The 16,498-nt window shown below is 44.6% G+C and overlaps 1 protein-coding gene across 2 annotated transcripts in view; it reads right to left on the reverse strand.

Annotated features, from left to right (window-relative positions):
* Positions 1,099 to 16,498, reverse strand: part of ARHGEF5 (Rho guanine nucleotide exchange factor 5) — a 29,598-nt gene continuing 14,198 nt past the window's right edge. The window contains exons 6-16 of one of the 2 annotated variants that reach the window (XR_002335920.1): positions 14,110 to 14,270; positions 13,439 to 13,591; positions 13,018 to 13,147; positions 12,700 to 12,774; positions 12,174 to 12,263; positions 10,291 to 10,448; positions 9,549 to 9,710; positions 7,461 to 7,531; positions 5,463 to 5,567; positions 3,007 to 4,478; positions 1,099 to 1,760 (exon numbers count right to left, since the gene is read on the reverse strand). Coding sequence is in view for 1 of the 2 variants with exons in the window: in XM_021063599.1 (XP_020919258.1) it covers positions 4,321 to 4,478; positions 5,463 to 5,567; positions 7,461 to 7,531; positions 9,549 to 9,710; positions 10,291 to 10,448; positions 12,174 to 12,263; positions 12,700 to 12,774; positions 13,018 to 13,147; positions 13,439 to 13,591; positions 14,110 to 14,270 (1,263 nt within the window). In the remaining variant the exon portion in view is untranslated. Of the gene's footprint in view, positions 4,479 to 5,462; positions 5,568 to 7,460; positions 7,532 to 9,548; positions 9,711 to 10,290; positions 10,449 to 12,173; positions 12,264 to 12,699; positions 12,775 to 13,017; positions 13,148 to 13,438; positions 13,592 to 14,109; positions 14,271 to 16,498 lie in introns of both variants that reach the window. The other variant, XM_021063599.1, reaches the window with a different exon arrangement.

A 16,498-nucleotide genomic window follows, 5' to 3' on the forward strand; every position in this document is an offset into this window, starting at 1 on the left:
GCCCCTCCCTGGAGCAAGCTCTGCCCTCTGGGACCGTGACTCATGCATCAAGCAGCTGGGATCAGTAGTCACTCCCTCTGAGTTGAGGGAAAAGGTTTATGGGCACACCAACCCAGCTCCTTTCCTTCACAAGAGTCCTGTTCACCCACCCAGAAGGAATAAACGCCCCCTTCCACTCACCTGCGCTCCCTGAGGCTCCTCTGTGCCACGGCCTGGCTTTTGTGATGGCTGAAGGGATTCTATGCTTCATCCTCTTCCAGGGAAGAGGCTGGAGAAATTTCCCCTTTGTGGGTGTCATTTAAAATGGGTGGGTTGGAAGAAATGGGTCCAAAGCTATTCAGTATAGAGAATGTTCTATTTGAATTGTGCCTCAGTTTGGCATCTGTTTCTCCTTAGCTCATTTGCTTGTTACCTTTGGCCCCTTGGCACACCTGATTTCAGAGTTAGAAGATTACATTGAACAACAGGCTTCCAGCTGCTGTAATCATGCAGCGCCTGAGTCATGTTTATAGCAAATGTGGCTCTAAGGTAACTGGACTGTGTCAGTGACAGGGCCAGGTCACCACCACCAAAACATATTTAAATAGAGGCTTGGAAGACCATGTATGAACATGCACAAGTCTCAGTGATGTGTCTCAGGGTGGGTGGGTGAGGCATGATTGGGTCTATAAAGGTCTGCTCTATCAAAACACTGCATTTCTCCATGGGCTTGTGGAATAGACTTGTGGTTGCCAAGGGGGAGGGGGAGGGAGTGGGGTGGTTGGGGAGCTTGGGGTTAATAGATACAAACTATTGCTTTGGAGTGGATTAGCAATGAGATCCCGCTGTGTAGCACTGGGAACTATGTCTAGTCACTTATGACGGAGCATGATAAAGTGCAAAAATAGAATGTGTATGTATATGTGTAACTGGGTCACCATGCTGTACAGTAGAAAAAAAATTGTATTGGTGAAATAACTATTCAAAAGTAATAATAATTAAAAAATAAAATAAAATACAATTAAAAAAACCCCAAAATACTGCATTTCTAATTTGACTTTGTTGTCAAGAAAATGTTATGATCAAGGACAGCATCACTAAATACATAAAAGCACAACATGGGGTCCAAAAGGAAACTGGCTTTATTAGAGGGAAATAAATATGTGTATGAAAAGAAGGGAAGCCAGTGAATGTAATTTCTTTATATTTTCAAAGACTTTTTTTTTTTTTTGGCTAAGCCCATGGGATGTGGAAGTTTCCTGGCCAGGGACTGAACCCGAGCCACAGCAGCAACCCGAGCTACTGCAGTGACTGCAGTGACAACGTCCCATCCTTAACCCACTCCGCCAAAATCCATTTTACCTTGTGTTGTGGCTATAGAAGTTGTTTAGGAGAAAATAAAACTATGGAGAAGAAACATATCTTAAACCGTGAGCCTTCCAGATACTAACATGTAAGCTAATCTTATTAAAGTCATTATAAATGACCATGGCAGAGAAAGTGGTGCACAAAAAAAAAAAAAAAAAAAAAATGTCAAGATTACAATTAACGCTAAGTGAACAGTTGGTGGTGAAAATAAGCTTTAAAGAATGGCTTTCTGGGCTATGTGAGTAGATGAAAGTGACAGACGGAAATTCAGTGTGGACAAACTCACAGAGAAAGTGATTCTGCATATGTTTATAGGAGTTTAAGCTCCAAGCTTGTCATAATTCAGAAAAGGAACAATAAATAGGACTGTCATTGATGTCTCCTGACGACACTATCCCTGTGCACGGTTTTACCTAAAAAACCAAAAAAAAAAAAAAAAAAAAAAGACTGTATATTCATATGCCTCAAAGGCAGTATGTCCAAAAAGTGTTGGGTAATAGTGGTTTGCACAATCTCTCAGAAGAAATTGCTATGTTTGTAACAAAATGATGCCAATCAGGATCAAAGAACAGTGAGTTAAATTCTGGAAATCTGAAGAAGGAAGGGACAGTAGGTAGACCTATACCCAACTTTGAAAAACCCAAACTATAGAAAATATAGTAATTCAACTGAGGAAAGATTACTCATATCTAAGCTTTAATTGTGTTTTTTTTGTTTTTTTTTTAAGACCAAGGTCCTAAAGACAAGTAGAAGCCAATCGTCTCTTAATTTCTCAGATTAGGTGAGAATAACCAGATTAAACCAATATATATTAAATATCTAATGATAATTTTAGTCTTACAGAAGTCAGCTCTACAGGTGCTCCAAAAGCCTGAGCAACTTTAAGCAAAGAAGCAGTCATTCAACTAAAAATACTTTTTGCATGTGTATCATACAAAAGTTGTTTTTTTTTTCCTCTCTGGGAAAGTAAGGAAGAATTTGCCTAGAAAATATAAGGTTGGCTATGGCTCTGTTTGAGCCATATGGCCAGTGTTCAAATACTAGTGTGAACAAAAAATCTGGATTATAATTATTGTTATTACTCTTAAGAAGATTCAGTTGTTAGTTTACACATAATATATACATATTAATATATCACATACTACTAATAAAAATCTAGCTTTATAGAAATAGTGAAAAATCTCAGTCCGACTGCTCTAAATCATCCCTATTTTAGATTTTTGAGCAGTTCAGCCTTTTCAGGTTAAAGTACTATTAGCCCAAACTTAATTACTACAGTGATAACTTTTCTAAAAATTCAGCAAGCTGACATTTTGTTTAATTAATTTTTTTTATGGCTGCACTTGCATCATATGGACATTCCCGGTCTGGGGGTCAAATTGGAGCTGAGGCTGAGGCCTATACCAGAGCAACACCAGAGCTTAGCTCTATCTGTGACCTATGCTGCGGCTTGCAGCAACACTTAACCTAGTGAGACCAGGGATCAAACCCACATCCTCACAGAGACAACATCAGGCCCTTCACCTGCTGAGCCACAACAAGAACTCCTAATTTACACTTTAGGATGGATTGAAAACAAAGTGTGTTATCAAACGTGATACTATTCTGTTATATCATCATTAATTGGGTATAGGACAAAGTTTATAGAATTATTCTTACCTTTGTACAAAGCTGCATGCAATTCTACTTTTGAAGCCCCTAAAGGCAAAGCAGAGTGGTAGAATGTCCAGGGAAGGACTACAATGAGCCAGCTTAAAAGATGACTGTACCATTGCTGTATGAGGGCTCAATATGAGAAAAAAAATGTAAAGGGTGATGTTCTCCAACTGAGAAGGCAACCTGATGGGAGATAAAGAATCACATATCATAGGGTTGGATGTGACTTCGGGGGTGACTTGGTTCCATCCTGCATTTTACATTTAAGGAAACTGAGACGTGGACAGGCTACATTCTGGCCATGCAGTAACAGAAGGTGAGGTCTCCTGAGTGGGATGCTAGGACTGTCTGCATTACCACCATGCTGCTCTCAACACAGAGGATGGGACAGCTGTGAAGGCACCACCCCCGTAATTCAAGTCAAAAAATAGAAAAGCATGAATGGTCTGAGTAGGATTTCCAAACCTATCCAGACTAGCCTAGACCTTACCTTGTGGGTTCCGTAAAAAGAAGGTTAGAATGGGGTTTTCATGACCTATTGATTAATTGTAATTCCTTATACAATCTCTGAGCCTATAACAAGAAGAAGGGTGGCTCAGACTCTCAGGACTCAAAGAACAGAACTGGCTGCTGCCATAACCCAGGCACTATTGAAGTCTTTCAGGACCCCTAAATCAAAGAGCCTGGAATCCTCATGGGATTCCCTGTCCTGTATTTTGTGCAGGGCTCAGGAATCTGGAAGAAAATGTCTTGGAGAAGTGCCAAGTGCCAAGTTTATTAGTGTGAGGGTATGACCCTCACATAGCCACAATAGACACAGATCTCAGAGATGCGGGCACTGACTTCACGCCCACAATTATGGAATATTTCCAGAGCTGGAAGATACCTTGAAGGTCACCATGTTTACCCTCCCGTCTGTTGTGTCAATCTCCCTTAAACAGCTCCCTTCAGTGGACTGAGGTCAGATTCTGGTTAAGATATGGCAGCTTCTGTTCAGCTCCGAATCTGAACTCCGGAAGAAAACTTTTAAGTTACTACAGGTAGAAGTCAAGTTCCCTGGCTGAAGCCTCAGTGGCCCCTTCTCCTATGTGAAAATGTTCCCAGAGTCCAGTGCAAAGTCCCCCCCAAAATTCCCCCACCAAGCACAAAGAACAAAAAAAGGAGGCCTGGAACTAGCAACTGGTTGCTCCCGATGTTGTCCTTGGACTTCTGAAGGTCTAGTTCTTGGTCCACAGAAGGCCTCTGTTGCCGGGTTCCGGGGTCAGACCTGTCCAGGCATCTTGCCTTTAATCTCAGGGGATTCCTCCTGGAAAGAAGCTAGGTCTGCTGTTCCACCAGCTGTAGTTTGGCAGTCTTGACTCGGTGGGCTTCCTTCAGGTTCCGTGCACGGACATCTGGGTTGGAAATGAACTCCACTTGCTGGAGGGGGAACCAGCCTTGCTCCCCATCTGAAAGTCTCACACCTTCCAGCCAGCCTATGAGCACAGGATGGATGGGAAGAAGAATCACCTGGAAAATCCTCACAAATAATTTCCCCAACCTCCCTCCTGCAAACTCTTCTTTTTTCTTTTTTCTTTTTTTTTTTTTTTTTTTTGGTCTTTTTTTGCCATTTCTTGGGCCGCTCCCACGGCATATGGAGGTTCCCAGGCTAGGGGTCCAATCGGAGCTGTAGCCACCAGCCTACGCCAGAGCCACAGCAATGCAGGATCCGAGCCGCATCTGTGACCTACACCACAGCTCACGGCAACGCCGGACCCTTAACCCACCGAGCAAGGCCAGGAATCGAAACCGTGACCTCATGCTTCCTAGTCGGATTTGTTAACCACTGCGCCAACGATGGGAACTCCAATGCAAACTCTTCTGTGTTATAAGGCTGAAGAGACTTGGGAAATCCAGCTTCCCAGTACCCTCTCCCTGGCTGCCCTAGCTCTAGCACAGTCTACAGTGCCTACTCTTGACCTTTCTCTCCACTCTTATGGGTTGAACTGTATTTCCCCCAAACTCATGTTGAAGTCCTAACCCCATGTGCCCCAGAATGTGATCTCATTTGGGAAGAGACTTGTTGCAGATGTAATTAGTCAGGTTAAGATGAGGTCATACTTAAGTGTGCCATTAACCCAACATGATTGGTATCCTTATAAGAAGAGGGATATTTGGACACATACAAGCACAGACAGAAGGAAGACAGAGGTAGAGCTTGGAGTGATATTGCCACAAGCCAAGGAACATTTGGGGCCACCAGAAGCTGGAAGAAGCCAGGATGAACCTTCCCCTACAGTCTTCAGAGGGAGCATGGCCTTGCCAACACTGTGACTTTGGACTTGTAGCCTCCAAAACTATGATATATAAGTCCCTACTGTTTTAAGCCACTCAACTCGTGGTACTTTCCTAGCAGCCCAAGGAAATGAAGACATCCTCCTGAAAGGCCCAGCATGCTTCTCCTGGATTCTACCTCTTACCATCACTGCTTTGCTGGGTCACCATCACCACGTCTGCCTTCTCTAGCGCCAACTCATCATTCTCTCGGGGTTTGTAGGCTCGAAGGCACTGAACTTGTGGGGAATCTTTGGAAGAGAAGAGCATGAGTGAGGTTAGTGGAAAGGTGGGTGACTAGAACATGAAGAAGAAACTGAGGTGGAGGCGGGAGCTTGGGAGCATTTGGGAGCGAGAAACTTTGGACTGCTAAAAGTTACAGAAGAGAGAAACAATTAGATAAATCCTCACCCTCTACCAAGGAACAAAATGGTTGATAAGGAAACAGAAATGCCAGAGTTGAAAGGAATCAAAAATTCTATTTCTCCAGCAAAGATGAATTGAGAACTAGGTTCTGATGACCTTGGAGTGACTCATTATTACACATAATGGAGATTCTGCTCAAGACCTATCTTCCCACTGAAACCTTCCCTGGTCCTTTAGTCCTCAATGGATTCTGTCTATGATAAACCATTTATCTTTTACCTAATTGTTTCCTGTTTCTGTTCTGCCTCTCTAACTACATTGTAAACTCTCAGTTGATGCTCATTATTTATTCTCTTCATGGTACAAAATGTGGCAGTAGAAGAGGCTGAATCAGTGGGCTTCCAGGTGTGACCCAAGAAAGGCACTTAATGTTCTTTAGCTTCACTTTTCTCACCTGTCAATGACTGGGTTGGTCAAGGGGACTCCAGAAAATTATAGATTTTATATATTTCTTTTTTTTTTTTTTTTTTTGTCTTTTGTTGTTGTTGTTGTTGTTGCTATTTCTTGGGCCGCTCCCACGGCATATGGAGGTTCCCAGGCTAGGGGTTGAATCGGAGCTGTAGCCACCGGCCTACGCCAGAGCCACAGCAACGAGGGATCTGAGCCGCGTCTGCAACCTACACCACAGCTCACGGCAACGCCGGATCGTTAACCCACTGAGCAAGGGCAGGGATTGAACCCGCAACCTCATGGTTCCTAGTCGGATTCGTTAACCACTGCGCCACGACGGGAACTCCAGATTTTATATATTTCTAATATTTTTGTAAACCAGAGAAAATGTCCATAGCTCTGAAGTTCAAAATAAACAAGCTTCAGAGTAGGCCTGACCCACAGCCTTCTATCATACATGAGTTTATGGCTCTTTCTACGTTATCACACTGCACTGGTTCTCTTAGAAAATAAACAGAACACTGCATTGTTATCTGTACTTGTTTTTCCAAAGCTTGTCCATTTCCGCCATTCACAAGGTCACAGTGAAGGAAGAAGAATTATCCTGCCTTCCTTACCTACTGGGGACTTGAAGCCCAGCAGATGGATCACACGCTGAACAAGTTAACACAGCTGTTTCTCCTGGTTCTCCTACTTCCTTTTCCAAAGTTCCGTGTATGTGTTTGTTCTTTTGAGTCACTAAAGGCCCAGTGTTCCTTTGAATGCAGTTCCTCTCTAGATAGGAATGAGGGAATTCATGTTGGAGGACAACTGGAGGGCTTAGTGAGTTCCAGACGTCCAGTCTTAGCATGAATGCAGACATACTCCGAATGTGTGTGCCTGTGGTTGCCCATGGGTGCCTGGAAGCCTGGGGTGGAGGCAATGTCGTGGGTTATCTTGTACAAGAAGGGGTGTGGTCAGGACAAATCTATTGTGTTGCTCTCCTCCCCAACTCCCACTCCAGACCTACTTTCTCTCCCTCTTTCCCAAAAACCTTCAAGTCAGTAAAATCTAGGCATAATAATGGCAGGATAGACTTAAAGGGGAAAATATTTAAAAATAGCAAACTATTGACCAAGGTAGGGAGTGTATGGTGGGGAAGAAGCATTGCCATGCTAATGAGCAATTTTAAGCAGGTTTTTAAGCTCCAGTAGCCAGCCTCACACCTTGAATTTTGGACAAAAGCAATAAATAGAAGCATCACAATTACATCCCCCCTCCTCAACTTCTTCATCCAAAGGACACTTCTGACCCTGCCATTTTGTTCCCCCCCTTAGACCTTCACTCACCGTAACACTCCAGAAGGTCCAACTCCTCCCTTGGCATGGACAAGGCTGAGATCCATCGAAGCTTTTCACTTCTGAGGAAACAAAGAAGGGTGACGGCTTCGACTACAGCTCTGGGGGTGTAGGACAAGGGCTGATGATGGGGAAGCGAAGGGACTATGGGAGAAAGTGGTCTAGTTCACTGATACCCTGGACAAAAGTCAATGGGACCCCACTTGGATGGAAATTTGACAGCATTGTTCGTATGTCTTGTCACCCTTTATCTTTCCCCTTCTCTTTCCAAGCTTATCCTCTTTATGGCATCTCATATCGTTCAATGTGGGGCATAAAGTCAACTGTCAATTATGCACATGGAGATTTTCCATTTTTGGATGTGTACTAAGCAAAATGTTCATCACAGTTTAGATTCCCTCTATCACTCTACATACTTTTTGACACTCTTCTGCCCACCTTCCTTCAATCAAATATCTCAAGAGTTGAAATTTATTCTGTAATCATAACTAGATCAGGGAGATAATGCTACCGTTTCTTTTGATGTACTATAATTCAAGCCTAATTATGAAATTGTGTCTGAAGGTTTTTGCATTGTCTTGGCCTATTCTTCCAAATGTGATGGAGTTAACTGAGAACTGACACTATTACTGTTCCAGGAAGATGCTGCCCAAAGCACAAAACAAAGAACAGGAGGCTGTATCTGATTACTTAGGCGACATTTTGCAACTGTACCAGCACCGCTGTTCCATAAGCAAGGACAGACGTTACTGATCCCACCCTGAAGTATCCTCCAAGGGACAAAACTGCAAAGTGTCTACAACATGAGGATTCTTAGACCATTAGGTATCATGTCAAACTTTTTTTTTTTTTTTGTCTTTTTGCTATTTCTTGGGCCGCCCCTGCGGCATATGGAGGTTCCCAGGCTAGGGGTCGAATCGGAGCTGTAGCCATTGGCCTACGCCAGAGCCACAGCAACGCGGGATCCGAGCCGCGTCTGCAACCTACACCACAGCTCACGGCAACGCCGGATCGTTAACCCACTGAGCAAGCCCAGGGACCGAACCCGCAACCTCACGGTTCCCAGTCGGATTCGTTAACCACTGCGCCACGACGGGAACTCCATGTCAAATTTTTAAAGAGGGTTTCTATATCTTTTGTAACAGCAATGATAGCTACAACTGTTCATTATAGTAGGTACTGTGTACTGATTTTATAGACATTGTTTTTTAATACTTTTCATGTTATATGTATGTGTGAATGTATTTAATTATTATTATTAAAAAGATAAGCAGGAGTTCCCGTCGTGGCTCAGTGGTTAACGAATCCAACTAGGAACCATGAGGTTGCGGGTTCGATCCTTGGCCTTGCTCAGTGGGTTAAGGATCCGGCATTGCCGTGACCTGTGGTGTAGGTTGCAGACGTGGATCTGATCCCATGTTGCTGTGCCTCTGGCGTAGGCCAGTGGCTATAGCTCTGATTAGACCCCTAGCCTGGGAACCTCCATATGACACAGGAGTGGCCCAAGAAATGGCAAAAAGACCAAAAAAAAAAAAAAAAAAAAAAAAAAAAAAAAAAAAAGCAAATTAAAATTCTCAACATCATGGATTTTGCTTAACAGAGGACTGGGTTGGAAGATGGGAAGAAAGAAAGCTGAAGGCACTCTAGTGCTTATCTGATTTACATCTGATTCACATTTATGTCCATCAGCCTAGGACACAGGAATGTCTGGCTTATACACATGGGCATTATACACATGTATGTCAATCATCCAATGCTTTAGTTACTCCCTACTAGTCCATCTCCTTTCTGATGCCTCCCAGACTCTGTCCTCCTTGAATAAAGGGAGTATAAAATAGATGCTAAGCCTGGGTAGAGATAGCATCTTTGTACCCTCTCCCACCCGTTTCCTCTAAGGCTTCTATTAGCTCTAGGAGTTTGGTTTAGGGATTCTCTCTGGATGCTCCCCAGTCCACAATGGGGAGTGCTGTGGCTGTTTTCCAGACACATTTTGTGCCTTGGTCCCACCTCCTTGCCAGGTGGTTCTCCCCTCCTCACCCATCTCCCACCCCCCAATTCCTCTGCCCAGCCCCATCTCACTGAGTCTCAGTGCGGAAGAGGAATTCGGCCTGGGTGCCCTGTGCATTTTGCCTCAGGAAGAGCCGGAAGAGGTTTTTGTGAGGTCCGTGTAGCTTCATTTCACACTTCTCCCCTCGAACAGAGGAGAAGGGAGCATGGTCAAATACCAGGAATCGGCTGCCCCTGCAAAATATGAATCAGCCTGACTCTAGGGTTGTCATACTTCATCCACTCACATTATCTTTAAAATTCAAAATCCCTGAGCATCTGTACCTTGAACATTCTCAGAAAAACCATAAGATGGGGTCAACTTTCTCCCAGGAGGGTAGTTCCAGAGTCCCAGAGGACTTGTCAACAACTTGGAAAACCACACATCTAGTGCAATGGATACTTCACATTGTAGAGTTTTAGAAACAGAATGAATAGAGAGCTTCTGAGGCCTAAGCATCTCTAGGCTGAGCCTAGCCCAAAGAAGCACAAATAGACTGACCTAAACATGTGATAAGCCAATGCACTGCATTTTGCTCTGTGTCTACAACTTGGTATGGGTCCTGCCATGGGATCTGTTGATATAATTTGGCAGGATCCCCCTGTTTGCTTTGGACCTTTTTCCTCTTCTCGAGGCCATGACTTGGACTCCCTGGCGTGAGCCACGGAGAAGGGTTCCTGTAGGAACATGACCTTTCTCTGTCCCTTTCAGTCCCTCCCTCTTGCCTCATCCCACTTCCCCCTTGTGCTTTGGCCTCTCATTCTAGTCACTGACTCTCGGGGCCGAGACAGCAACAGACAGTCATTGAAGAGATGCAGGTGGACTGGCCGCGTGTTCAGTTTCCTCCGCAGCCCTGGGGAGATGCTGAACTCCAGGGCCATCAGCTCTCCACTCTTCACCAGCCAGCGTGACTGTGAAATGAGTGGAAATATCTGCAGAGCAAGGAAGAGAAAGAAGACAGTGTCACAGACAGGGAAAGCCTGAGTCCTGCCCGCCTCACCAAGCCTCTTCCTTATAAGTCCATCACTGACAACTCCCTCTTTCTCATACTCCTTCATTGCTCATAACCCATCCACTAAACTCAGTTTCTCTCTGAACCATCTAACTACCATTGTCTACTGTGATGTGGCTCCCATGCCCACAGCTCAGGCAAGTGGAAGGTGCCATGGTCCAACCTATATGGTGACTCTATGAGAAAGCTTAGCCCTAGAAGCCTGAAGTGAAGATGAGATGGAGGAATCCAACCAGGGTGTGTGAAGAAACAAAGCAGAGAACAGTACGATGTGTCTCTTTGAAGTTCAAAGCCTAGGGCAGTTCTCACATTTCTTCTGTCTCTGATTATAACTCTTACTGCTCCAGTCAGAATCAGAAGCGGGATGAGAATAAAGAGAACTAAGTGGAGTCTGCCTAGAGTGGAGCTTGGGTAAAGATGAGAAGAGTGGACTATGGTTAATATGTAGATAAATAAGGGATTTTCCTTCTCTTCTAGGGAGGTAAGGATGGTCCCTGTTCAGAATTTTGATGTGGAATGTCTATTTTAAATTTGTATTTGGATGAGAGATTGTAGCCCTATATTTGGATTTAATATTGTATGGCTTTGGTTAGACAACATGGAGGCCTGATAAAATATTGAATGGTTCAAGCACCGAAAATATATCTTTTTTTTTTTTTTTTTGTCTTTTTAGGGCCACACCTGCGGCATATGGAAGTTCCCAGGCTAGGAGTCGAATTGGAGCTGCAGCTGCCAGCCTACACCATAGCCGCAGCCACAGCAACACGGGATCTGAGCCACGTATGTGACCTACACCACAGCTCATGGCAACACCGGATTCTTAACCTACTGAATGAGGCCAGGGATTGAACATACATCCTCATGGATGCTAGTCAGATTCGTTTCCACTGAGCCGCAATGGGAACTCCCCAAAAGTTCTCTCTAATGCCCAGTTCCCTAATGCACACTCTCTCCCTCAGGTAACCACTGTCCTTTATTATTATTATTTTTTTTTTTTGTCTTTTGTCTTTTTTTTTGTTGTTGTTGTTGTTATTGTTGCTATTTCTTGGGCCGCTCCCGTGGCATATGGAGGTTCCCAGGCTAGGGGTTGAATCGGAGCCGTAGCCACTGGCCTACGCCAGAGCCACAGCAACGCGGGATCCGAGCCACGTCTGCAACCTACACCACAGCTCACGGCAATGCCGGATCGTTAACCCACTGAGCAAGGGCAGGGATCGAACCCGCAACCTCATGGTTCCTAGTCGGATTCGTTAACCACTGCGCCACAACGGGAACTCCTTTATTTTATTTTATTTTATTTTTTTTGTCTTTTGTCTTTTTTGTTGTTGTTGTTGTTGCCTTTATTTCTTAAGTATCTTTCTAGAGTTTCTTTATGTAGACAGAAACAAATACATACACAGATATGCATCCCAGTTCACCAAAGGTAAGATGTTATATAGAATACACATAGCTCCACCCTTTTTTACTTAATGATACATCTTGGAGATGCAAGCAGGCATTGGGGTACCCCAGACATAGGACAGAACAGAAGGTTTGCAGAAATGAGGAAACAGACAGGGCTACTGTGAGAAAGATGGTTCTGTTAGAGGATGACCTGTGGTATTTGCTAAAGAGAGCAGGGTGGGGACCCAAGGGACTAACTTACTTTGCACTCAAACTCAATCTTCTGGCTCAGGTAGATGAGCTCCTCTGTCCGCCGCATTCTCTGGACATTGTTATTGCAGTCTCGGATCAGCTGAGTGTTCACCAGGGGAGGAGAGAGGAAGAGAACCATGTTAGAGTCCCCTGCAAGAAATCTGGAATCTGGCTGTGACAGCTTTATCTTTCCACCAGCCTCAACTTGAGTGAGGGCGGCGTCATGGTAACATTGTAGGACAATAATCATATACTTTGTATGGCCTAACAGAACACTTCTGGGCTACATGGAAAGTAAGATTTCATCTGGGGCTTGTGGTAGTGAGACCATAGTTCCTTGGTGTGGAGTGTCCTTCATGTGGGAGTGGAGGCTGTGGGGGTATGTATGTTTAGAGGGTTGGTGGGTGCAGTGAGGTAGCTGAGGGACCCCATTAGCAGGTGCCTGTGCTTTCTGGAGTCCTGGGCTGGGGCAGGGGAAGAGTTCTCAGTGAAGGACGATCAGGGGTCCAAAGTGTGTGCGGGGGGGGGCTGCCTACCTCCTCCAAGGCGTGGTGTGCCTTCGTGGCCTCTGCTTCCTCTGAGGACCCGGGCTGTGTTCTCTTTAGAATGTTCTACAGGACGAACAGCAGGCAGGAGCCAGATAGAAAGAAGGGATGGGAAAACAGGAAGAGGGGATTGGGGGTGGGTTAGAGAGAAGTTCAGAAACAAAATTTTATCAGCAAAAATCTCTGAGGGAGAAGGGTATGGGCGGGGGGGTGGGTAGCTGCTGACATTGTCTGCTGGGTGTGGGGAGTGGCAGGGGAAGGAACAGATCTTTGGATTAAGGGGAGAGGGTTGAGGTGGGGTCTACAAACCTGCAGCAGTAGTTTGAGACGGGTGATACGCTGGAAGGGCAGAATCAGGAAGGACTTGAGGGAAAGGCGTTGGCAGATGGGGTCACTCTCCAGCTTCTCCAAGACCTCTCGGAAACTGCTGTTGTTATTCCTGCAGGGCAGCAAGCCTCTGGTGAGGAGAGATGTGAGGGGTCTTGGGGGACACAGGGTCTTGGGGAGTGGAGGCTCAGTATAATGTCTGCAGGTTGGGAAAGAATGGTGGGATCCAATGCACAGGAGTCCCAGGCATGAGGGCTGAGGGCACTTGATCTGGAAGTGGGGTGGGGCTTGAGAGCACAGAGCAGGTACAAAAATATGAGATGGTACTCTGGGTTGGGTATTGGAGTTTAGGGCAAGGTCACTGCAGGGCCCATATGGGGACTGAATGGGGGTCAGGTCTCACAGCAGGGTTTGGAAGGTGCGTTCCTGGTAGGTCTGGTTGGTGACATAAGGCAGGTAGACCCGGCGGAAGTGGGGGGCATGGTTCAGGACCACATCGCACACTTGGAAGGTGAAGATGTTGTTCTCAAAGTTCTCCTCCAGGTCTGAAAGGAACCTGTACAGAATTAAGACTCATGAGACATGTGGCTCTCCAGTGGGCAGTCACCTGGCCCCTGCTATGCCCTGAGCTTATAACTTCTTTCCATCAGTCAATAACTTTTATTCACTGTCCTTAGCTCTGTGCCCCTGCTAGACTAGTGTTCTCTCCAATGCTGTCCCTAGTTTCCTCGTGATCTAAATCTCTGGTCCTAATATTCCATTTCTCATTCTTCTTTTGATCCTGACTATTTTCCTGACCATTAGATGCTTCCCACCTGGTCTCCAATGCAGGGCCTGCCCACAGGTACATCCAGAACCTCTACCCAGGAAGCATTTCTCATTCATTTATCCATTAATGAATGTTCCCATCCCCTGACATACCTTCTCCTCTCTTTGTTCTGCCTACCCCTACAGCCATTGGGAATCATGGTAGAGCAAGGAGAGAGTTCTGAAAAGAGGGAAAAAACTCTCGAAAGGTTTACAAGCTAGAGCGGGAGGCTGAGTGAGTGGTATTTAGGAGAAGGAGAAACTCACGTGGTGCTGACATCACGCACATCCTGTAAACGAGAGAAGAGCCACTGGTGATCCTGGTTGGAAAGTGTGGCCCGAAGCTGCTCAGAATGTTGGAAATGATCCACAGCTATATGCAGACTGCGCAGGTATGAGGCCTCTGACACAATCAGCTCAAATTTTGCCTGAGAGGTTTGTGAGGAGGAAGATTAATTTAAAACATTTATTGAATCCCTGGGGGATGCCAACCACTTTGTAATGTTTTAGGGAAATGAACTTATTGCAAAACAGAAACAGACTCATAGACTTTGAAAACAAACTTATGGTTACCAATGCGGACAAATGAGGGAGGAGGGGTGGACTGGGAGTTTGGGATTGGCATATGCACACTGTGGTATTGGAATGACTGGCCAATGGGGACCTGTTGTGTAGTACAGGGACCTCTGTCCAATATTCTGCGTAATGTTTTAGGGGTAGAGTGATAAAGAAGACAGACCCTTTTAGAGCTTACAGTCACACCAGAACCTAACCTGATATCAGGGGGGAGAGAGAAAGGACATTTGAAGCTGAGGGAAAAAATAACATGTGCAAACCCTCAAAGATGGAAGAGAAAAAGATGCTTTTGACAAATTCAAATTGAGTATTCTTGGGCCAAGTGTGCTGAAATGGTAGCAGGAGATGAAGCTGGAGAAGCTGCCAGAGAGGAAATCTAGAGGATTATGTGAACAAGGTAAAATAGTTTATGCTTAAGAAAATGGAAAAACAAAAAGAGGTTTTATGTAAGGGAATAACTTGATTTAATTTGTTTTCTATAAAGATGCTTCTAAGCATAGTATGAAGAAAAGATTAGAAAGGGTAAGGGAACGATGAAATCGTCATAGTAATGCCTCATGAGAGGTGAAGACCTAAATAGCCATGAAGATGGGGAGAAGTAAGACAATTTCATAATTATGTAGGAAGGAGATTTGGAAGATCTTGGTTATTTAGTAGAATTGGGGGCTGAAAGAGGAGGAAGGGTCAGAGCTAATGCCTCAGTTTTTGAGTTTGGTCACTAAGTGAATGATGGAGTTCTTTACTGAACCAGAGGACTTTTAAAAAGGAACAAATTAAGGGGACGAAGGTAATGTGAGGTCAGGAGAAGCAGAAGGAAGCAGGCTATCTGAGAAGGAGATGGTGCTTTGAGGTTTAATGGAAATAGTGCAATTATTTGGAGGTTCCAGCAGGGGGAGCACTGACTCAGAGCCCTATTCTCTAGCTCTGCTAGTCATGCTCTTCCTTCATCCAAGCAAGCAGCTTCAAGGCAGATACATGGCAGAGAAAAGAACACGAATGCGCGAGCGCACACACACACACACACACACACACACACACACACACACACACACACACACACACTCACACACACACACACTCACACACTCACACCCTCTCTCCCCTTGGTGATGATTTGGATAACTAATGACATGACTGGATGACGCTCACATACAACACTGAACCAGGACACTAAAGGTTCACCTGTGTCCTAGCTCTAACATTCACTGACTATGTGACTTAGGGTGGCTCATCTAACCTCTCTGAACCTCAGTTTTCCGGTCTGTGTAGGTAAAGTGACTCTCATCACAAAGATACTGTGATAGTCAAAAGAAATGGAGTCAATGAAAGCCCTTCTCCCACAAGTGCTACTTTAGGAAAGAAATATAGGTATATAAACATAGAGGCTTTTTATTTCTCAGAAACATGAGACAATAGCTGGCTCAGGAGCCCTGGTGGACCTCTTAGCATACTGGAGTTGGTGAAAGAGCTCATGTTTATATCATCTCCCCACTGTTTGGTCCATAAATATGGACAGATGAGTAATTTTCTGAATATGTCCATGTGCTTTAAAAGTTGAGGTCAGCACAATGGCCCCACATCTGAGCTTCAGAAAATCTAGAAATATATACCTCTCTGTTTAACTTGGTATAAGCACTGTTTATCCATAAGTCCTCTTGGCAGAAATTTTACCCCTTCTCACTTCTGAAAGAGGGAGAGTATGGCACTAATATGTGTCAGACTATGTACCAGACACTATGCTAAAGGCTATGTATGTGTTATTTCATTTAAACACACAGCAACTCTGATAGGTAGGCATTATTATCCTTGAGTTTTACATGAGGAAACTGAGATTTAGTGAAGTTATACAACTTGCTTAAGGTTACACAGCTAGTAAATGGTGAATCCAGGAATCAAACCCAGGTCAACTGGACTTGAAATTATAGTAAATATATTGTGCATGGTGTGAAGAAATATTCTCATCTCATTACTTTACATGGAGCTGTCCAGTTTTCTCAGCACCACTTACTGTACATTAATGCACCACTGTACAATGTTGTGTCATAGATTAATAGGCTCTCTAGTCTGTTCCATTGGTTTA

This window comes from Sus scrofa, chromosome 9, assembly GCF_000003025.6.
Source record: "Sus scrofa isolate TJ Tabasco breed Duroc chromosome 9, Sscrofa11.1, whole genome shotgun sequence".
Classification (NCBI taxonomy): domain Eukaryota; kingdom Metazoa; phylum Chordata; class Mammalia; order Artiodactyla; family Suidae; genus Sus; species Sus scrofa.